This window comes from Conger conger, chromosome 4 (assembly GCF_963514075.1).
Source record: "Conger conger chromosome 4, fConCon1.1, whole genome shotgun sequence".
In the NCBI taxonomy this organism is placed as follows: domain Eukaryota; kingdom Metazoa; phylum Chordata; class Actinopteri; order Anguilliformes; family Congridae; genus Conger; species Conger conger.
The window spans coordinates 78455697-78478196 of NC_083763.1; the positions used below are offsets into that span (position 1 = coordinate 78455697).

Below are 22500 nucleotides of genomic sequence, written 5' to 3' on the forward strand. Positions count from 1 at the left end.
TTATACATTTTTTGTAACCGGTTACAAATCTGTTTCGGTTAACCGTTCAACCGTTCATATCCCTAATTTAAACGAGTTTGTGGAACAAATATCCCTCTTGTTACATTACATTACATTATTGGCATTTGGCAGACGCTCTTATCCACATGCGACATACAGCTGATTAGACTAAGCAGGAGACAATTCCCCCCCCTGGAGCAATGCAGGGTTAAGGGCCTTGCTCAAGGGCCCAACGGCTGTGCAGATCTTACTGTGGCTACACTGGGATTCGAACCCCCAACCTTGCCTGTTCCAGTCATTTACCATAACCACTATGCTACAGGCCGCCCACGTCTTGTTTAGGCCCTACTGCCCTCATGTTCTCTGTGGGGGCGTACTGTAGCTATGTGTAGGCCCTGCTGCCCTCATGTTCTCTGTGGGGGCGTACTGTAGCTACGTGTAGGCCCTGCTGCCCTCATGTTCTCTGTGGGGGAGTACTGTAGCTGCGTGTAGGCCCTGCTGCCCTCATGTTCTCTGTGGGGGAGTACTGTAGCTGCGTGTAGGCCCTGCTGCCCTCATGTTCTCTGTGGGGGCGTACTGTAGCTGCGTGTAGGCCCTGCTGCCCTCATGTTCTCTGTGGGGGCGTACTGTAGCTGCGTGTAGGCCCTGCTGCCCTCATGTTCTCTGTGGGGGCGTACTGTAGCTGCGTGTAGACCCTGCTGCCCTCACGCTCTCTGTGGGGGCGTACTGTAGCTGCGTGTAGGCCCTGCTGCCGCTCTCTGTGGGGGCGTACTGTAGCTGTGTGTAGGCCCTGCTGCCGCTCTCTGTGGGGGCGTACTGTAGCTGTGTGTAGGCCCTGCTGCACTCATGTTCTCTGTGGGGGCGTACTGTAGCTGCGTGTAGGCCCTGCTGCCCTCATGTTCTCTGTGGGGGCGTACTGTAGCTGCGTGTAGGCCCTGCTGCACTCATGTTCTCTGTGGGGGCGTACTGTAGCTGCGTGTAGGCCCTGCTGCCGCTCTCTGTGGGGGCGTACTGTAGCCACGTGTAGACCCTGCTGCACTCATGTTCTCTGTGGAGGCGTACTGTAGCTGTGTGTAGGCCCTGCTGTACTCATGTTCTCTGTGGGGGCGTACTGTAGCTGCGTGTAGGCCCTACTGCACTCATGTTCTCTGTGGGGGCGTACTGTAGCTGCGTGTAGGCCCTGCTGCCGCTCTCTGTGGGGGCGTACTGTAGCTGCGTGTAGGCCCTGCTGCCCTCATGTTCTCTGTGGGGGCGTACTGTAGCCGCGTGTAGACCCTGCTGCACTCATGTTCTCTGTGGGGGCGTACTGTAGCTGCGTGTAGGCCCTGCTGCCCTCATGTTCTCTGTGGGGGCGTACTGTAGCTGCGTGTAGGCCCTGCTGCCCTCATGTTCTCTGTGGGGGCGTACTGTAGCTGCGTGTAGACCCTGCTGCACTCATGTTCTCTGTGGGGGCGTACTGTAGCTGCGTGTAGGCCCTGCTGCCCTCATGTTCTCTGTGGGGGCGTACTGTAGCTGTGTGTAGGCCCTACTGCACTCACGTTCTCCGCGCTGACGAGGCAGCCCACGCTCTGCAGGGGGCAGAAGGTGTCGTACTGGCCGTAGTACTGCCCGCTGGCTGGGTTCCAGATCACAAAGCGGCTCTGCTCACTGGTCAGCACGTACGCCGTGGGGCCCTGCAGGAGAAACCAGCCTGAGTCTGCAGGAGAAACCAGCCTGAGTCTACAAGAGAAACCAGCCTGAGTCTGCAGGAGAAACCAGCCTGAGACCACTGGAGAAACTAGGAGATGCTGGTCTCACCTCAGGAATAGCAGTGCCGATGATAAGCCACGCCTTCTTTCCCATGGCCAGGAAGTAATTACACAGCAACACCGCGTGCTCCTCTTCATCCCCGGCCAGCAACGACAGGAACTGCTGCAGGTCCCACACACACAGCAGGGCGTAAATGTGTGTGTGTGTGTGTGTGCCTGTGTGTGTGCGTGAAAGAGCGTTAGTGCGACCTTTGACCTGAGCGAGGCCCTTACATCACAGGTGCTCCACAGGTCACAGACCCCAGAGAAGGACACGCTGTCGGGCAGAGACGGGATCAGGGACACGTAGTGAGCCACCAGCTCCTGAAAGAGAAAACAAGCCTGTATCTCAGGAAAGCAGTGTGACCACAGTTACACCATGTGACCACAGACCATGTGACCTCAGTTTGACCGTGTGACCACAGTGAGAGACCATGTGACCGCAGTGAGAGACCGTGTGACCGCAGTGAGAGACCATGTGACCGCAGTGAGAGCGCAGTGAGAGTGCAGTGAGAGACCATGTGACCGCAGTGAGACCGCAGTGAGAGACCATGTGACCGCAGTGAGAGACCATGTGACCGCAGTGAGAGACCGTGTGACCGCAGTGAGAGCGCAGTGAGAGCGCAGTGAGAGACCATGTGACCGCAGTGGGAGACCATGTGACTGCAGTGAGAGACCATGTGACCGCAGTGAGAGCGCAGTGAGAGACCGTGTGACCGCAGTGGGAGACCATGTGACCGCAGTGAGAGACCATGTGACCGCAGTGAGAGACCATGTGACCGCAGTGAGAGCGCAGTGAGAGACCGTGTGACCGCAGTGGGAGACCATGTGACCGCAGTGAGAGACCATGTGTGACCGCAGTGAGAGACCATGTGACCGCAGTGAGAGACCATGTGACCGCAGTGAGAGCGCAGTGAGAGACCGTGTGACCGCAGTGGGATACCATGTGACCGCAGTGGGAGACCATGTGACTGCAGTGAGAGACCATGTGAGCGCAGTGAGAGCGCAGTGAGAGACCATGTGAGCGCAGTGAGAGACCATGTGACCGCAGTGAGAGCGCAGTGAGAGCGCAGTGAGAGACCGTGTGACCGCAGTGGGAGACCATGTGACCGCAGTGAGAGACCGTGTGACCGCAGTGAGACCGCAGTGAGAGCGCAGTGAGAGACCATGTGACCGCAGTGAGAGCGCAGTGAGAGCGCAGTGAGAGCGCAGTGAGAGACCGTGTGACCGCAGTGGGGGACCATGTGACCGCAGTGAGAGACCGTGTGACCGCAGTGAGAGCGCAGTGAGAGACCATGTGACCGCAGTGAGAGACCATGTGACCGCAGTGAGAGACCGTGTGACCGCAGTGAGAGACCATGTGACCGCGTGTGGGCGCACCGTGGCCTCCTGGGGGCTGCTGGGACAGGCGTCCAGCAGCTCCTGAGGGGGGTTGAGGGGCCGCACGTAGCGGGTGATGAACACGCTCTTCCCGCTCAGGTCGGTGACGGTGGTGAGGCAGGGCCGGCCGGGGAAACGCAGGGCAGCGTCCTTCTCAAAGCTGCTCGCCATGGCCAGGAGCTTCTCCTCCTCCTGCGTGTCAAACTGCGGGCGGAGGGCAGGGGTCAGGGGTCACAGACCTGCGTATGTAAAGCCCACTGCTAATGTGTTCATGCGGTGGGTGGAGTAGGTGTGTCCATCTCATTTGCATAAAATATTATCGAACCAATCAGGTGCCGACATTGAAAATGAGCCCTTAAATTAAGCAGACAAATTTGGGGGGGGGGGCCCATATTACAGTGTTTACAGTAAACATACCGCTTTCTGAGAGTCCATATTAGTGTTTCCAGTAAACATCCTGCTTTCTGAGAGCCCATATTAGTGTTTACAGTAAACATCCTACTTTCTGAGAGTCCATATTACAGTGTTTACAGTAAACATACTGCTTTCTGAGCCCATATTAGTGTTTACAGTAAACATCCTGCTTTCTGAGAGCCCATATTAGTGTTTACAGTAAACATACTGCTTTCTGAGAGCCCATATTAGTGTTTACAGTAAACATACCGCTTTGAGTCCATATTACAGTGTTTACAGTAAACACTGCTTTCTGAGCCCATATTAGTGTTTACAGTAAACATACTGCTTTCTGAGAGCCCATATTAGTGTTTACAGTAAACATACCGCTTTGAGTCCATATTACAGTTTTTACAGTAAACATCCTGCTTTCTGAGAGTCCATATTAGTGTTTACAGTAAATACACTGCTTTCTGAGCCCATATTACAGTGTTTACAGTAAATACACTGCTTTCTGAGCCCATATTAGTGTTTACAGTAAACATACTGCTTTCTGAGAGCCCATATTAGTGTTTACAGTAAACACACTGCTTTCTGAGAGCCCATATTACAGTGTTTACAGTAAACATCCTGCTTTCTGAGAGTCCATATTAGTGTTTACAGTAAATACACTGCTTTCTGAGCCCATATTACAGTGTTTACAGTAAACACACTGCTTTCTGAGAGCCCATATTACAGTGTTTACAGTAAACATACCGTTTTGAGTCCATAATACAGTGTTTACAGTAAACACTGCTTTCTGAGAGCCCATATTAGTGTTTACAGTAAACACACTGCCTACCACAAGCCCCTCCTCTCACTGAGTAAGCATTTACCTTAATTTCCTTCATCTAAACAGGAAGTAGGAAACAGGAAGCAGAGAAAAGGAAGGAGAAACAGAGGAACAAATAGCATTTACACAGAACAGCTCTGAGACAGGAGACACACATTTCCAATGCTGATGTGAAACCTTTAAAATGTGTTCATGTCTCGCTTGCCTTCTCTCGGACGGTCTCCCCGGGAATGAGCTGTGGCAGGATGGTGATGAAGAGGGTGAGGAAGGGCCCCTCGTTCAGGGAGAGCGCAGAGTCGTACCCCGCCTCGCTGGCCTGGCTGCGCTCCCGACCGTATCCCAGCAGCACCGGCGGTGTGTGCACCTTAAACGTCCCGTCAATCTGCAGCAGCCAATCACAGCATCAGCACACAGTGCGCCAGCCAATCACAGGATCAGCACACAATGCGCCAGCCAATCACAGGATCAGCACACAATGCGCCAGCCAATCACAGGATCAGCACACAATGCGCCAGCCAATCAGAGGATCAGCACACAATGCGCCAGCCAATCACAGGATCAGTGAGTGAGTGAGTGAGTGAGTGAGTGAGTGAGTGAGAGTGTGTGTGTGTGTGTGTGTGTGTGTGTGTGTGTGTGTGTGAGTGAGTGAGTGAGTGAGTGAGTGAGTGAGTGAGTGAGTGAGTGAGTGAGTGAGTGAGTGAGTGAGTGAGTGAGTGAGTGTGTGTGTGTGTGTGTGTGTGTGTGTGTGTGTGTGTGTGTGTGTGTGTGTGTGTGTGAGTGAGTGAGTGAGTGAGTGAGTGAGTGAGTGAGTGAGTGAGTGAGTGAGTGAGTGAGTGAGTGAGTGAGTGAGTGAGTGAGTGAGTGAGTGAGTGAGTGAGTGAGTGAGTGAGTGAGTGAGTGAGTGAGTGAGTGTGAGTGAGTGAGTGAGGGGCTTACCCTAGACTGCAGGTATATTGTGCTGAAGGGAATCTTCACAGAACCCAGCCAGTGCTTCTCAATGCGAGTGTGAACTGCACTCCCCCTCTCCCTCTCATCCTGCACACACACACACAACAATCTCATCCAGCACACAGACACACACAACAATCGCATCCTGCACAAACAAAACAACCGTTTCCATTTCATTTGAATTATGACATTAGTTTTACGCACGCAAAAAACGACGGAATGAAAGTGAAATGTAACTGCCGATTAGCTTTTTCATTTCCGCGTGGATACGCTTCCATAAACAATATCGTTGGTCACTGTTGTCATCAGAGCTGTGGTGTGGACACCATGCACTCGAGTTTTTATGGTTCTTGGTGTGGCGCCTGCCACTCACCTCCACCACGTCGTGCAGCACCTGGTCGAAGATGTTGATGAAGACCTCGTCTCTCACCGACTGCAGGCTGGAGGTGCTGTAATCCCCATTGGGGGCGCTGAGGGGGCGGAGTCAGAGCTCAGCCACAGCCAATAAAACAGGCACACATAAGGCACTCTTTAACATTGCTGCTCGAACCAGAGGGTCAGCGTTTGGGACAGGGGGAAGATGGGATGAGTGTTTGGAACGGGGAAGATGGGATGAGTGTTTGGAACAGGGGGAAGATGGGATGAGTGTTTGGAACAGGGGGAAGATGGGATGAGTGTTTGGAACAGGGGGGAGATGAGATGAGTGTTTGAGGGAGAAGGGGATGAGTGTTTGAGGGAGAAGGGGATGAGTGTTTGAGGGAGAAGGGGATGAGTGTTTGGGGGGAAGGGGATGAGTGTTTGGGGGGAAGGGGATGAGTGTTTGGGGGGAAGGGTCCCACACCTGAAGGGCAGGTCCAGCTCCTCGTTCCAGCAGGGATTGGGTCCGTCCGCAGCGGTGGTGCGTCTCACGGAGCGCTGGAACGTCACCTCCACAAAGGGCTGGACCAACACCTGGGACAGGCGCAGGAGCGGTCAGTACAACACCTGAGACACCTGAGGAGCGGTCAGACCAACACCTGGGACAGGCGCAGGAGCGGTCAGACCAACACCTGAGACAGGCGCAGGAGCGGTCAGACCAACACCTGAGACAGGCGCAGGAGCGGTCAGACCAACACCTGAGACAGGCGCAGGAGCGGTCAGTACAACACCTGAGACAGGCGCAGGAGCGGTCAGTACAACACCTGAGACAGGCACAGGAGCGGTCAGTACAACACCTGAGACAGGCGCAGGAGCGGTCAGACCAACACCTGAGACAGGCGCAGGAGCGGTCAGTACAACACCTGAGACAGGCGCAGGAGCGGTCAGACCAACACCTGAGACAGGCGCAGGAGCGGTCAGTACAACACCTGAGACACCTGAGGAGCGGTCAGACCAACACCTGAGACAGGCGCAGGAGCGGTCAGTACAACACCTGAGACACCTGAGGAGCGGTCAGACCAACACCTGAGACAGGCGCAGGAGCGGTCAGTACAACACCTGAGACACCTGAGGAGCGGTCAGTACAACACCTGAGACAGGCACAGGAGCAGGAGCGGTCAGTACAACACCTGAGACAGGCGCAGGAGCGGTCAGTACAACACCTGAGACAGGCGCAGGAGCGGTCAGACCAACACCTGAGACAGGCGCAGGAGCGGTCAGTACAACACCTGAGACAGGCGCAGGAGCGGTCAGTACAACACCTGAGACAGGCGCAGGAGCGGTCAGTACAACACCTGAGACAGGCGCAGGAGCGGTCAGTACAACACCTGAGACACCTGAGGAGCGGTCAGTACAACACCTGAGACAGGCGCAGGAGCGGTCAGTACAACACCTGAGACACCTGAGGAGCGGTCAGTACAACACCTGAGACAGGCGCAGGAGCGGTCAGTACAACACCTGAGACAGGCGCAGGAGCGGTCAGTACAACACCTGAGACAGGCGCAGGAGCGGTCAGTACAACTCCTGAGACAGGCGCAGGAGCGGTCAGACCAACACCTGAGACAGGCGCAGGAGCGGTCAGTACAACACCTGAGACAGGCGCAGGAGCGGTCAGTACAACACCTGAGACAGGCGCAGGAGCGGTCAGTACAACACCTGAGACAGGCGCAGGAGCGGTCAGTACAACACCTGAGACAGGCGCAGGAGCGGTCAGAACCTTTAGAGCTCGCTACAAGTGTGTTTGGTACCTTAAAGACAGGTAAGTGTGTTTGGTACCTTAAAGACAGGTAAGTGTGTTTGGTACCTTAAAGACAGGTAAGTGTGTTTGGTACCTTAAAGACAGGTAAAAGTGTGTTTGGTACCTTAAAGACAGGTAAAGGTGTGTTTGGTACCTTAAAGACAGGTAAAGGTGTGTTCAGTACCTTAAAGACAGGTAAGTGTGTTTGGTACCTTAAAGACAGGTAAAGGTGTGTTTGGTAACTTTAGGACAAGTACAGGTGTGTTCAGTACCTGTAAGACAGATATTCTGTACCTGGTTGAGGGGCCAGTCACTGCCCTGCACTGCACTCTGGGAGATCTGTCCAGCAGCAAACGGCTCTGCAAAGGACCGGGCTGATCTGGACGCCACTGACGCTTTACTGCAGATAGACAAGGAGGTGATCTCAAACAGGTGAGAGCGTACAGGTGAGTGCATACAGGTGAGAGCGTACAGGTGAGTGCATACAGGTGAGTGCATACAGGTGATCTCAAACAGGTGAGTGCATACAGGTGAGAGCGTACAGGTGAGTGCATACAGGTGAGAGCATACAGGTGAGTGCATACAGGTGAAAGTGTATAGTGTGTGTGAGGGGGATGTTGTACCTGGCATGTGGTTTGCGTGTGGGGGTGTTGTACCTGGCATGTGGTTTGCGTGTGGGGATGTCGTAGGCCCTGATGATGTTCACCAGCACTCGGATGTCTCCGTGGGTCAGGTTCTGAGCCGTCACCTTCTTCCTCTCCTTCCTCTGTGGTTTTAGAGGCCGCTTGGGTTCCGCCAGTTTGAACAGGTTCAGCCCCAGAACCCTAGTGGTCAAACCAGGGGACAGTGAGGGAACGTCCCTCCACTAAACCACCCTCACACTGCATCAGGTCCCTAAACCACCCTCACACTGCATCAGGTCCCTAAACCACCCTCACACTGCATCAGGTCCCTAAACCACCCTCACACTGCATCAGGTCCCTAAACCACCCTCACACTGCATCAGGTCCCTAAACCACCCTCACACTGCATCAGGTCCCTAAACCACCCTCGCACTGCATCAGGTCCCTAAACCACCCTCGCACTGCGTCAGGCCCCTAAACCACCCTCACACTGTGTTAGGCCCCTAAACCACCCTCACACTGCATCAGGTCCCTAAACCACCCTCACACTGCATCAGGTCCCTAAACCACCCTCACACTGCATCAGGTCCCTAAACCACCCTCGCACTGCATCAGGTCCCTAAACCACCCTCACACTGTGTTAGGTCCCTAAACCACCCTCACACTGCGTCAGGTCCCCAAACCACCCTCACACTGCGTTAGGTCCCTAAACCACCCTCACACTGCATCAGGTCCCTAAACCACCCTCACACTGTGTCAGGTCCCTAAACCACCCTCACACTGTGTCAGGTCCCTAAACCACCCTCACACTGCATCAGGTCCCTAAACCACCCTCACACTGCGTTAGGTCCCTAAACCACCCTCACACTGTGTCAGGTCCCTAAACCACCCTCACACTGTGTCAGGTCCCTAAACCACCCTCACACTGCGTTAGGTCCCTAAACCACCCTCACACTGCATCAGGTCCCTAAACCACCCTCACACTGTGTTGGGTCCCTAAACCACCCTCACACTGTGTCAGGTCCCTAAACCACCCTCACACTGCATCAGGTCCCTAAACCACCCTCACACTGCATCAGGTCCCTAAACCACCCTCACACTGTGTTGGGTCCCTAAACCACCCTTGCACTGTGTTAGTGCCAGCTAGTTTTCTGCTTTAACTTTAACCAGTTCAACCCATCGGAGTCGCTGTGATAGATTTCTTACAACATTTGTTTTATCCATCCGACCTTTCGCCGGCCAGAGAATGGGCTCCCCCTCTATAGCCGGGTTCCTCCTGAGATTTCTCTTTTGACCTCTTGCTTGTGCCATTGACAGGTTCAGGACTGGTGTTATTGGCAGGTTCAGGACTGGTGTTATTGGCAGGTTCAGGCCTGGTGCCATTGGCAGGTTCAGGCCTGGTGTTATTGACAGGTCCAGGCCTGGCGTTTGCCCTTCTGTTACTCTGTAAAGTGTCTGTGCGACAGTCTCTGTAAAAAGCACTAAACAAATAAAACTGAATTGAGCACCATAAGTCTCTATTTGACTGTACTATGTTCAGTATTGTTTCTAGCATTCATTTAGCATGTTTTTAATTTGAGGTTGAGGTAATTCTCCTGCCTTTACTGTACAGATTTCAGTTTTTATTTGAGGTTGAGGTAATTCTCCTGCCTTTACTGTACAGATTTCAGATGAGGAGATGAAGTGACAGGTTAATGCAGGCTTGTAGAGGCTGTAATATTGTAGTATTGTGAACCCGACACAACACGGACGCTAAACGTCTCCGATGACAAACTGCACGCGCTAATCACAGACGGCTACAGACACACGCTACATTACCACTGACACACGCTACATTACCACAGACACAGGCTACATTACCACTGACACACGCTACATTACCACTGACACACGCTACATTACCACTGACACACGCTACATTACCACAGACACACGCTACATTACCACAGACACACGCTACATTACCACTGACACACGCTACATTACCACAGACACGCTACATTACCACTGACACACGCTACATTACCACTGACACACGCTACATTACCACTGACACACGCTACATTACCACTGACACACGCTACATTACCACAGACACACGCTACATTACCACTGACACACGCTACATTACCACTGACACACGCTACATTACCACAGACACACGCTACATTACCACAGACACACGGTACATTACCACTGACACAAGCTACATTACCACTGACACACGCTACATTACCACAGACACACGCTACATTACCACAGACACACGCTACATTACCACTGACACACGCTACATTACCACAGACACACGCTACATTACCACTGACACACGCTACATTACCACAGACACAGGCTACATTACCACAGACACACGCTACATTACCACTGACACACGCTACATTACCACTGACACACGCTACATTACCACTGACACACGCTACATTACCACAGACACACGCTACATTACCACTGACACACGCTACATTACCACAGACACACGCTACATTACCACAGACACACGCTACATTACCACAGACACACGCTACATTACCACTGACACACGCTACATTACCACTGACACACGCTACATTACCACTGACACACGCTACATTACCACAGACACACGCTACATTACCACTGACACACGCTACATTACCACAGACACACGTTACATTACCACAGACACACGCTACATTACCACAGACACGCTACATTACCACTGACACACGCTACATTACCACAGACACACGCTACATTACCACAGACACACGCTACATTACCACTGACACACGCTACATTACCACTGACACACGCTACATTACCACTGACACACGCTACATTACCACAGACACACGCTACATTACCACTGACACACGCTACATTACCACTGACACACGCTACATTACCACAGACACACGCTACATTACCACTGACACACGCTACATTACCACTGACACACGCTACATTACCACTGACACAGGCGTGGAGAACACACCCGTACACAGGCAAACAGAGGGAGACACACACGCAGACCAACAGAGCACACACACAGGCGAAAGGGACATAATAAATGAGCTACACGCAGGACAAAGAGGCGGAGCAAGTGGAACACAGAGGCGGAGCAAGTGGAACACAGAGGCGGAGCAAGTGGAACACAGAGGCGGAGCAAGTGGGACCTACCCGGAGCCTGCGCCACTACACACAAGGCAAAGCAAAACCAGGAAGTGCAAAATAAGAAGGAAAAATGAACATGAGACAGAAGATTGCATAAATAGGATTTCACAAAAAATTAAGCGCAAGGAAGCAATTTGTAAACATGCATGCATGGATCTCTATCGTGATCATGAACAAATGAAGACTTCAGATGCAAAAGTCCACAAAATGAGCAATTATTATTAGTGTTTGCCTCTTGCTGCAAAACCCTCTATGTCAATCTGTGCTATTTTTGCAGAAACCTCTAAGTCCACCTGTTTGGACAAGACATAGGACACTATTGCAAAATCACCGAAGACACAACTGGAAACATTATAAACGATGCAAGCAGAATTTAAAAGGAAATATCCATGGATGTACCAAAGTTTTACGGATGACAGTCTATGATCCCTAGCCCCCAAAAGTGTCCAAATCTGTGACTCTAACACTCATGTGCTCGGATTATGTTGGAAATTTACTTTGCTCCATCCAATAAACAACACTGACAAGTAAGAGTATCAGGTTCTGGCTTAAATAAAGACCCTTATCTTCTGCTGCAGAATAGCACATGTTATTACCCTGACGTGCTGACAATGCAGACATACACCACAACATTACAACCACCTGCTCCAGCTTAAACCAGCTCACACCCGCTTCTTCATGATTAAAAACACTTTAAACTGTGCAAACTTGTCTATAAACACTTAATTATATGATAGGTGTCCTTATATAAGCAGATAATCATAAGTGAAGTGGGATTTAGCGGTTTTTGAAGCACAAGTATTTGATTATCGTATAGTAGGCACAGAGCTTTCACTTGATATCGGTATCTCATTTTTCATGGAAATAGTGTTTAGCGGCTTTTGCACCTGAAGTCTTCAAATTCAAATACATATGACATGGATAATATGGCATTAGTAGTGAACTGCGTAAGGTAAAAAAATAAAATCAATAAAAATAAAGTAAAAATGTAATCGTGCATTTCACATTGAACTGACACAAGAACATCCAGCTAAAATACACCTATGTTTCCTGTGGCAGGTGTGCGTTTGAGGTACAGGTGCGTCTCAGACCTCAGTAAGGCACCGTGTTACAATAACAATCCTTTCAGCCAGAAGAAAACAATCTTGCCTGCATTTCAGACATTATCATTCTGATAATGACTCCATGAGACGTGAGTCACTCCAGGGTACAATACATATCTGAAATATTTTAACCCTTTAAATGATAATACAATTTGAAAACACTCCCTGGGAATAATAATTTATCAGCATATTTTACAGACCAAAAAAAAAAATAATTGCATTGTTGAAAATAAGAATCTTGTTCTAAATATTGGTGAACATAGATGTTTGTTTCAGATGTTACTGCTGTACATGAGATCACTGTTCAGTCAGACTGTATTTGGCACAGGTCTGAAGCAGGCAGAGTTCAGCACAGTCTGCGGACAGCGTAGCGAAAGCGTCAAACCAAACTCAAAGGGATTCAGTGGTTTTAGGGCATTACCCGATGCTGGGAACCTCTTCCTCTTGGACCAGATCGGAAAGCAGGAAGTGGTGCTTGGAGATGAGAAAACGGTCAACAACCGACTCTCGCACCTGAGAGAGGGAGAGACAACGGAGACAGCAGCAATAAAGCCATCCTCGCGAACACAGCCCGAGTAACGATGAACCACAATTGTAAAAATTAAAAATAACCGTGAGCACAGTCTCCGCAGGGTCTCACCTTCTGCAGGTATTTAGCCACCAGGGCCCTGTGGGCATCCAGGGGCTCCTCCGTGTGGACGGTCTCTCTGTCCCGAAGCCTCTTCTCATAGTCCTGTCAAACAAGAGCATCTCAAACCAGCCCTCCCAAACCACAGACCAGCCCTCCACTGACCACAGACCAGCCCTCCCAAACCACAGACCAGCCCTCCCAAACCACAGACCAGCCCTCCACTGACCACAGACCAGCTCTCCCAGACCACAGACCAGCTCTCCACAGACCAGCTCTCCCAGACCACAGACCAGCTCTACACAGACCACAGACCAGCCCTCCACTGATCACAGACCAGCTGGAACACCTTGTCGGACACCTCCCTCTCCACCGCGGGCAGTCTCACCTGGAACACCTGGTCGGACACCTCCCTCTCCCCGCGGGCAGTCTCACCTGGAACACCTTGTCGGACACCTCCCTCTCCACCGCGGGCAGTCTCACCTGGAACACCTTGTCAGACACCTCCCTCTCCACCGCGGGCACGCCCCTGTAGCTGCGGAACTCGGGCACCTCCTGGGCCCTCAGGCTGAGCAGGCGGAACCTCCTGGAGCGCTGCAGCTCCTCAGAGGAGACGAAGTTAAACTCCTCCTGCAGCTGCTCCAGCCGGAAGTGCTCTGGGGCCTGCAGGTCCCCACCGCCCGCCACCTGGAGGGAGGGAGGGGGAGAGAGAGGGAGAGGGGGAGGAGAGAGAGGGAGAGGGGGAGGGGAGAGGAAGAGTGGGAGGAGAGAAGGAGAGGGGGGGAGAGGGAGAGGGAGGGGGAGAGAGAGGGAGAGGGGGAGGAGAGAGGGAGAGGGGGGGAGGGGGAGAGGGAGGGGGAGAGAGAGGGAGAGGGGGAGGAGAGAGGGAGAGGGAGAGGGAGAGAGAGGGAGAGGGGGAGGAGAGAGAGGGAGAGGGGGAGGGGAGAGGGAGAGGGAGGGGAGAGAGAGGGAGAGGAGAGGGGGAGGAGAGAGAGGGAGAGGAGAGGGGGAGGAGAGAGAGGGAGAGGGGGAGGGGAGAGGGAGAGGGAGGGGAGAGAGAGGGAGAGGGGGGGAGAGAGAGGGGAGTGAGAGGGAGAGGGGGAGGGGAGAGGGAGAGGGAGAGGAGAGAGAGGGAGAGGGGGAGGGGAGAGGGAGAGGAGAGAGAGGAAGAGGGAGAGGGAGAGGAGAGGGAGGGGTGGGGAGAGAGGGAGAGAGGGAGAGAGACCACAACTGAATGACTGCATATCTCAAAGTGGAGAATCTCTCATACACTTCTGCACACTCAAAGAATGGATAGTGGAGTCTTGCACACACGGATAGTGAGTAATGTAGTCTCTAAATCTACATAATCGTCTGCCAACTTCTCTGAGGACCATGGGTAACGTAGTCTCTAACTCTCAGGAAAGTGTGTAGTGTAGTCTCTCTCTTCCTCTGAGGACCGTGGGTAACGTAGTCTCTAACTCTCAGGACAGTGTGTAGTGTAGTCTCTCTCTTCCCCTGAGGACCGTGGGTAACGTAGTCTCTAACTTTCAGGGCAGTGTGTAGTGTAGTCTCTCTCTTCCTCTGAGGACCGTGGGTAACGTAGTCTCTAACTCTCAGGACAGTGTGTAGTGTAGTCTCTCTCTTCCCCTGAGGACCGTGGGTAGTGTAGTTCCTCACCATGAGGAGCTGCATGAGGGCTGCGTTGCTGGGGTCGTTGGGGTCCAGTCGAGACTCAGCCGCCCACTTCCTCAGCTTCCCCATGTCGTTCAGGCCGGCCGCCCCGATGCAGGCGATGGCATCCACCCGCTCCAGAGCGCTGCCAAACAACGCCAAACCTCACAGCGCCCCAAAACCTCACAGCGCCCAAACCCCAAACTATCAGCACCCCAAAACCCCAAACTATCAGCGCCCCAAAACCCCAAACTATCAGCACCCCAAAACCCCAAACAATCAGCGCCCCAAAACCCCAAACTATCAGCGCCCCAAAACCCAAACTATCAGCGCCCCAAAACCCCAAACTATCAGCGCCCCAAAACCCCAAACTATCAGCGCCCCAAAACCCCAAACTATCAGCGCCCCAAAACCCCAAACTATCAGCACCCCAAAACCCCAAACTATCAGCACCCCAAAACCCCAAACTATCAGCACCCCAAAACCCTAAACTATCAGCGCCCCAAACCCCAAACTATCAGCACCCCAAAACCCCAAACTATCAGCACCCCAAAACCCCAAACTATCAGCACCCCAAAACCCCAAACTATCAGCGCCCCAAAACCCCAAACTATCAGCACCCCAAAACCCCAAACTATCAGCGCCCAAACCCCAAACTATCAGCACCCCAAACTATCAGCACCCCAAAACCCCAAACTATCAGCACCCCAAAACCCCAAACTATCAGCACCCCAAAACCCCAAACTATCAGCACCCCAAAACCCCAAACTATCCGCGCCCCAAACCCCAAACTATCAGCACCCCAAAACCCCAAACTATCAGCACCCCAAAACCCCAAACTATCAGCGCCCCAAAACCCCAAACTATCAGCACCCCAAAACCCAAACTATCAGCACCCCAAAACCCAAACTATCAGCACCCCAAAACCCAAACTATCAGCGCCCCAAACCTCACAGCGTCCCAAAACCCCAAACTATCAGCGCCCCAAAACCCAAACCTATCAGCACCCCAAACCATCAGCACCCCAAATCCCCAAACTATCAGCGCCCCAAAACCCAAACCTATCAGCACCCCAAACTATCAGCACCCCAAAACCCCAAACTATCAGCACCCCAAAACCCCAAACTATCAGCACCCCAAAACCCAAACCTATCAGCACCCCAAACTATGAGCACCCCAAAACCCAAACCTCACAGCGCCCCAAAACCCCAAACTATCAGCGCCCCAAAACCCAAACCTATCAGCGCCCCAAAACCCAAACTATCAGCACCCCAAAACCCAAACTATCAGCGCCCCAAAACCCCAAACTATCAGCGCCCCAAAACCCCAAACTATCAGCGCCCCAAAACCCCAAACTATCAGCACCCCAAAACCCCAAACTATCAGCGCCCCAAAACCCCAAACTATCAGCGCCCCAAAACCCCAAACTATCAGCACCCCAAAACCCCAAACTATCAGCGCCCCAAACCCCAAACTATCAGTACCCCAAAACCCCAAACTATCAGCACCCCAAAACCCCAAACTATCAGCGCCCCAAACCCCAAACTATCAGCACCCCAAAACCCCAAACTATCAGCGCCCCAAAACCCCAAACTATCAGCACCCCAAAACCCCAAACTATCAGCGCCCAAACCCCAAACTATCAGCGCCCCAAACCTCACAGCGCCCCAAAACCCCAAACTATGAGCACCCCAAAACCCAAACTATCAGCGCCCCAAACCTCACAGCGCCCCAAAACCCCAAACTATCAGCGCCCCAAACTCACAGCGCCCCAAACCTCACAGCGTCCCAAAACCCAAACTATCAGCACCCCAAAACCCAAACTATCAGCGCCCCAAACCTCACAGCGCCCCAAAACCCCAAACTATCAGCGCCCCAAACTCACAGCGCCCCAAACCTCACAGCGTCCCAAAACCCAAACCATCAGCACCCCAAAACCCAAACTATCAGCGCCCCAAACCTCACAGCGCCCCAAAACCCCAAACTATCAGCGCCCCAAACTCACAGCGCCCCAAACCTCACAGCGTCCCAAAACCAAAACTATCAGCACCCCAAAACCCAAACTATCAGCGCCCCAAACCTCACAGCGCCCCAAAACCCCAAACTATCAGCGCCCCAAACCCCAAACTCACAGCGCCCCAAACCCCAAACTCACAGCGCCCCAAACCCCAAACTCACAGCACCCCAAAACCCAAACTATCAGCTCCCCAAACCCCAAACTCACAGCGCCCCAAACCCCAAACTCACAGCGCCCCAAACCCCAAACTCACAGCACCCCAAAACCCAAACTATCAGCGCCCCAAACCTCACAGCGACCCAAACCCCAAACTATCAGCACCCCAAAACCCCAAACTATCAGCGCCCCAAAACCCCAAACTATCAGCGCCCCAAAACCCCAAACTATCAGCGCCCCAAAACCCCAAACTATCAGCGCCCCAAAACCCCAAACTATCAGCGCCCCAAAACCCCAAACTATCAGCGCCCCAAAACCCCAAACTATCAGCGCCCAAACCCCAAACTATCAGCACCCCAAAACCCCAAACTATCAGCACCCCAAAACCCAAACTATCAGCACCCCAAAACCCAAACTATCAGCACCCCAAAACCCAAACTATCAGCGCCCCAAAACCCCAAACTATCAGCACCCCAAAACCCCAAACTATCAGCGCCCAAACCCCAAACTATCAGCACCCCAAACTATCAGCACCCCAAAACCCCAAACTATCAGCGCCCCAAAACCCCAAACTATCAGCACCCCAAAACCCCAAACTATCAGCGCCCAAACCCCAAACTATCAGCACCCCAAACTATCAGCACCCCAAAACCCCAAACTATCAGCACCTCAAAACCCAAACTATCAGCACCCCAAACCCCAAACTATCAGCACCCCAAAACCCCAAACTATCAGCACCCCAAAACCCCAAACTATCAGCGCCCCAAAACCCCAAACTATCAGCACCCCAAAACCCCAAACTATCCGCGCCCCAAACCCCAAACTATCAGCACCCCAAAACCCCAAACTATCAGCACCCCAAAACCCCAAACTATCAGCACCCCAAAACCCAAACTATCAGCACCCCAAAACCCAAACTATCAGCGCCCCAAACCTCACAGCGTCCCAAAACCCCAAACTATCAGCGCCCCAAAACCCAAACCTATCAGCACCCCAAACCATCAGCACCCCAAATCCCCAAACTATCAGCGCCCCAAAACCCAAACCTATCAGCACCCCAAACTATCAGCACCCCAAAACCCCAAACTATCAGCACCCCAAAACCCAAACCTATCAGCACCCCAAACCATCAGCACCCCAAAACCCAAACCTTACAGCGCCCCAAAACCCAAACCTCACAGCGCCCCAAAACCCCAAACTATCAGCGCCCCAAAACCCAAACCTATCAGCGCCCCAAAACCCAAACCTCACAGCGCCCCAAAACCCCAAACTATCAGCGCCCCAAAACCCAAACTATCAGCACCCCAAAACCCAAACTATCAGCGCCCCAAAACCCCAAACTATCAGCGCCCCAAAACCCCAAACTATCAGCACCCCAAAACCCCAAACTATCAGCGCCCCAAAACCCCAAACTATCAGCACCCCAAAACCCCAAACTATCAGCGCCCCAAACCCCAAACTATCAGCACCCCAAAACCCCAAACTATCAGCACCCCAAAACCCCAAACTATCAGCGCCCCAAACCCCAAACTATCAGCACCCCAAAACCCCAAACTATCAGCACCCCAAAACCCCAAACTATCAGCGCCCCAAAACCCCAAACTATCAGCACCCCAAAACCCCAAACTATCAGCGCCCAAACCCCAAACTATCAGCACCCCAAAACCCCAAACTATCAGCGCCCCAAACCTCACAGCGCCCCAAAACCCCAAACTATCAGCACCCCAAAACCCAAACTATCAGCGCCCCAAACCTCACAGCGCCCCAAAACCCCAAACTATCAGCGCCCCAAACTCACAGCGCCCCAAACCTCACAGCGTCCCAAAACCCAAACTATCAGCACCCCAAAACCCAAACTATCAGCGCCCCAAACCTCACAGCGCCCCAAAACCCCAAACTATCAGCGCCCCAAACTCACAGCGCCCCAAACCTCACAGCGTCCCAAAACCCAAACCATCAGCACCCCAAAACCCAAACTATCAGCGCCCCAAACCTCACAGCGCCCCAAAACCCCAAACTATCAGCGCCCCAAACTCACAGCGCCCCAAACCTCACAGCGTCCCAAAACCCAAACTATCAGCACCCCAAAACCCAAACTATCAGCGCCCCAAACCTCACAGCGCCCCAAAACCCCAAACTATCAGCGCCCCAAACCCCAAACTCACAGTGCCCCAAACCCCAAACTCACAGCGCCCCAAAACCCAAACTCACAGCACCCCAAAACCCAAACTATCAGCTCCCCAAACCCCAAACTCACAGCGCCCCAAACCCCAAACTCACAGCACCCCAAAACCCAAACTATCAGCGCCCCAAACCTCACAGCGCCCCAAACCCCAAACTATCAGCACCCCAAACCCCAAACTCACAGCGCCCCAAAACCCAAACTCACAGCGCCCCAAACCCCAAACTATCAGCACCCCAAAACCCCAAACTATCAGCGCCCCAAACCCCAAACTGTGTGTGAGTGTGTGTATGTGTGTGCGTGTATAATGTGTGTGCGTGTATAATGTGCGTGTGTGTAATGTATAGTGTGTGTGTGTGTGTGTATAATGTATAGTGTGTGTAGAATGTGTGTGTATAATGTGTGTGTGTGTGTATAATGTATAGTATGTGTATAATGTGTGTGTGTGTGTATAATGTAGTGTGTGTGTGTGTGTGCGAGTGTGTGTATAATGTGTGTGTGTGCATAATGTAGTGTGTGTATAATGTATAATGTAGTGTGTGTATAGTGTGTGTGTAATGTATAGTGTGTGTATAATGTGTGTGTAATGTATAGTGTGTGTATAATGTGTGTGTAATGTATAGTGTGTGTAGTGTGTGTGTAATGTATAGTGTGTGTATAGTGTGTGTGTTATGTATAGTGTGTGTGTGTATAATGTATAGTGTGTGTATAGTGTGTGTGTTATGTATAGTGTGTGTATAATGTGTGTATAATGTATAGTGTGTGTGTAATGTATAGTGTGTGTTTTGAGGGGATGTGTTACCTGTGCACTCCAGCAGCTGGCTGGGCGATGGGCGGGGCCAGGGGGGCGTGGTCCTCCCCCACAGCCCAGGACACACAGCAGGCCAGTTTCCCCGAGGTCAGCAGGGTGAGCGTGTTACTGCCGTCCGCCTCGAAGGAGAACGCCACACCTGGGCCACAGGTAAGGAGAGGGGGGGCAGGGTCAGCAGGGTGAGTGTGTGCAGTGTGTGGTGTATACTGTGCAGTGTGCAGTGTGTAGTGTGCAGTGCAGTGTGTGTAGTGTGCAGTGTGCAGGCCGTACCGCTCCCCACTCCCTCGTGGCTGCAGGAGCAGCGCTGGTTGTATACTGTGCAGTGTGCAGTGTATACTGTGTAGTGTGCAGTGTAGTGTGCAGGCCGTACCGCTCCCCACTCCCTCGTGGCTGCAGGAGCAGCGCTGGTTGCTGCTGAACTGGAGCTCCTCTGTGGCGGCGCTGCCAGTCAGAACTGCAGGCTCAGGGAGGGGCACAAACACCTCCGCCAGCAGGGAGGGGGAGGAGCCTGTCACCTCAAACACCTGGGGGAGGAGCCACAGAGCTGTCACTCACACACCTGGGGGAGGAGCCACAGAACTGTCACCTCAAGCACCTGGGGGAGGAGCCACAGAGCTGTCACTCACACACCTGGGGGAGGAGTCACAGAGCTGTCACTCACACAGCACAAATCTCTTACTAAGCTTAAAGAGATTCAGGACTTTACAAAATGTTTCCTCACTTGTACACACACCTGTCTCACCAGTCCTCAGACAAGATTAAGCATCTTGCACACCTTTTCTCACCTATATGCTCACCAGACACCAGACACCAGAAGCTCATTTGCAGTTTAAGTCACAAACACCATAAAGGAGAATGAAAGGTACATTTTAGAACCAACCAGTAACTTAACTTCAAACTGAATGTAACAACAAAATGTGGCCTAGTGGCTAAGGTGCATGACTGGGACCTGGAAGGTTGGTGGTTCAAACCCCCCTCCCCCCCACCCCCCTCATCACTCACACCTGATGACTTTGTCTCCTTCTTTGAAAAGAAGGTCGATGCTATTCGCAATTCCTTCTCCCAACCCTCCACCCCTGCTGACCCTCCTACCCTCCCCAACTCCCTAACCTTCTTTTCTCCCCTCTCTGACGCCGACACACTGAAACTCCTTACTTCCCACAGCCCAACCACCTGTCCTCTTGACCCCATCCCCTCTCCCCTCCTACAATCTATATCTGATGACATTCTCCCTTTTCTCTCCTCTCTAATCAACACCTCCCTCTCTTCCGGCACCATGCCCTCTTCCCTGAAGAGGGCCAGAGTCACTTCCCTGCTCAAAAAACCCCTCTGCCCTGAACAACTACCGGCCTGTCTCTCTTCTTCCCTTTCTCGCTAAAACTCTGGAACGGGCGGTCTGCTCCCAACTGTCCACTTATCTTCTCCAGAACAATCTCCATGACCCCAACCAGTCTGGCTTCAAGAGTGGCCACTCCACTGAAACCGCCCTGCTCGCGGTCACTGAGGCACTCCACTCTACTAAAGCAAAATCCCTCTCCTCTGTCCTCATCTTCCTCGACCTGTCAGCTGTCTTCGATACAGTCAACCATGAGATTCTGCTCTCATCGCTGTCTGGGATGGGTGTCACAGGTTCTGCACTCGCTTGGTTTTCCTCCTACCTCTCTGGTCGCTCCTACCAGGTGACTTGGAGGGGCTCAGTCTCCGACCCTCACCCCCTACGAACTGGAGTCCCGCAGGGCTCGGTTCTTGGGCCTCTCCTCTTCTCGCTATACACCATGTCTCTTGGTTCTGTTATCTCTTCCCACGGCTTTTCTTATCATTCCTACGCTGATGACACCCAACTCTTCATTTCCTTCCCCCCCGACACCCAAATCACCACACGGATCTCTGCCTGCTTGGCTGATATCTCTGCGGGGATGACTTCCCATCACCTAAAGCTCAACCTTGCCAAAACTGAGCTTCTCTACACCCCTGCTAAGTCCTCTCCGTCAATCGACCTCTCATTGACTGTTGAGGACTTTGTAGTTTCCTCCTCCCGTAAAAGAATCTTGGGGTGACTCTTGATAACTGCCTCTCCCTGGCTCCGCAAGTATCCTCCACTGCCAGAACCTGCAGGTTCTTTCTGTATAATATACGCCGTATCCGTCATCTCCTGACTGAGAAAGCCACCCAGCTCCTAGTCCAGGCGCTCGTCATTTCCCGCCTGGATTACTGCAACTCCCTCCTAGCCGGTCTCCCAGCGTGCGCCATCAAGCCCCTCCAGCTGGTCCAGAATGCTGCAGCCCGCCTGATCACCAGTCAGCCCAGGTCGGCTCATGTCACCCCGCTTCTCATTGGCCTCCTCTGGCTTCCCATTGCCGCACGCATCCGTTTCAAGGCCCTAGTGTTGGCATTTCAGGCTGCTAAGGGGACTGCCCCACCTTACATACAATCCCTGATCACTCCCTACTCCCCAGCTAGACCACTCCGGTCTGCCAGCTCTGGTCGCCTTACGGTTCCCTCTCTACGTGCACCTGGCGGTCGAGCTGCACGTTCACGCCTGTTTTCCGTTCTGGTTCCTCAGTGGTGGAATGACTTGCCTACCACTGTCAGAACAGCAGAATCCCTCCCCCTATTTCGACGCAGACTCAAACCCCATCCCTCCTGATTTCCCCTGCC

At 52.7% G+C, this 22500-nt stretch overlaps 1 protein-coding gene across 1 annotated transcript in view; it reads right to left on the reverse strand.

Moving 5' to 3' along the window:
* The window catches only part of cc2d2a (coiled-coil and C2 domain containing 2A), a 47679-nt gene that overhangs the window by 3414 nt on the left and 21765 nt on the right, over positions 1 to 22500 (reverse strand). Inside the window, exons 18-33 of the mRNA XM_061240942.1 lie at positions 20213 to 20366; positions 19834 to 19981; positions 14683 to 14821; positions 13507 to 13710; positions 13036 to 13128; positions 12817 to 12908; positions 8152 to 8319; positions 7790 to 7895; positions 6182 to 6291; positions 5714 to 5810; positions 5329 to 5427; positions 4598 to 4774; positions 3168 to 3371; positions 2022 to 2111; positions 1798 to 1911; positions 1539 to 1673 (exon numbers count right to left, since the gene is read on the reverse strand). Coding sequence (XP_061096926.1) covers positions 1539 to 1673; positions 1798 to 1911; positions 2022 to 2111; positions 3168 to 3371; positions 4598 to 4774; positions 5329 to 5427; positions 5714 to 5810; positions 6182 to 6291; positions 7790 to 7895; positions 8152 to 8319; positions 12817 to 12908; positions 13036 to 13128; positions 13507 to 13710; positions 14683 to 14821; positions 19834 to 19981; positions 20213 to 20366 — 2130 coding nt within the window. The remainder of the gene's footprint in view (positions 1 to 1538; positions 1674 to 1797; positions 1912 to 2021; positions 2112 to 3167; positions 3372 to 4597; positions 4775 to 5328; positions 5428 to 5713; positions 5811 to 6181; positions 6292 to 7789; positions 7896 to 8151; positions 8320 to 12816; positions 12909 to 13035; positions 13129 to 13506; positions 13711 to 14682; positions 14822 to 19833; positions 19982 to 20212; positions 20367 to 22500) is intronic.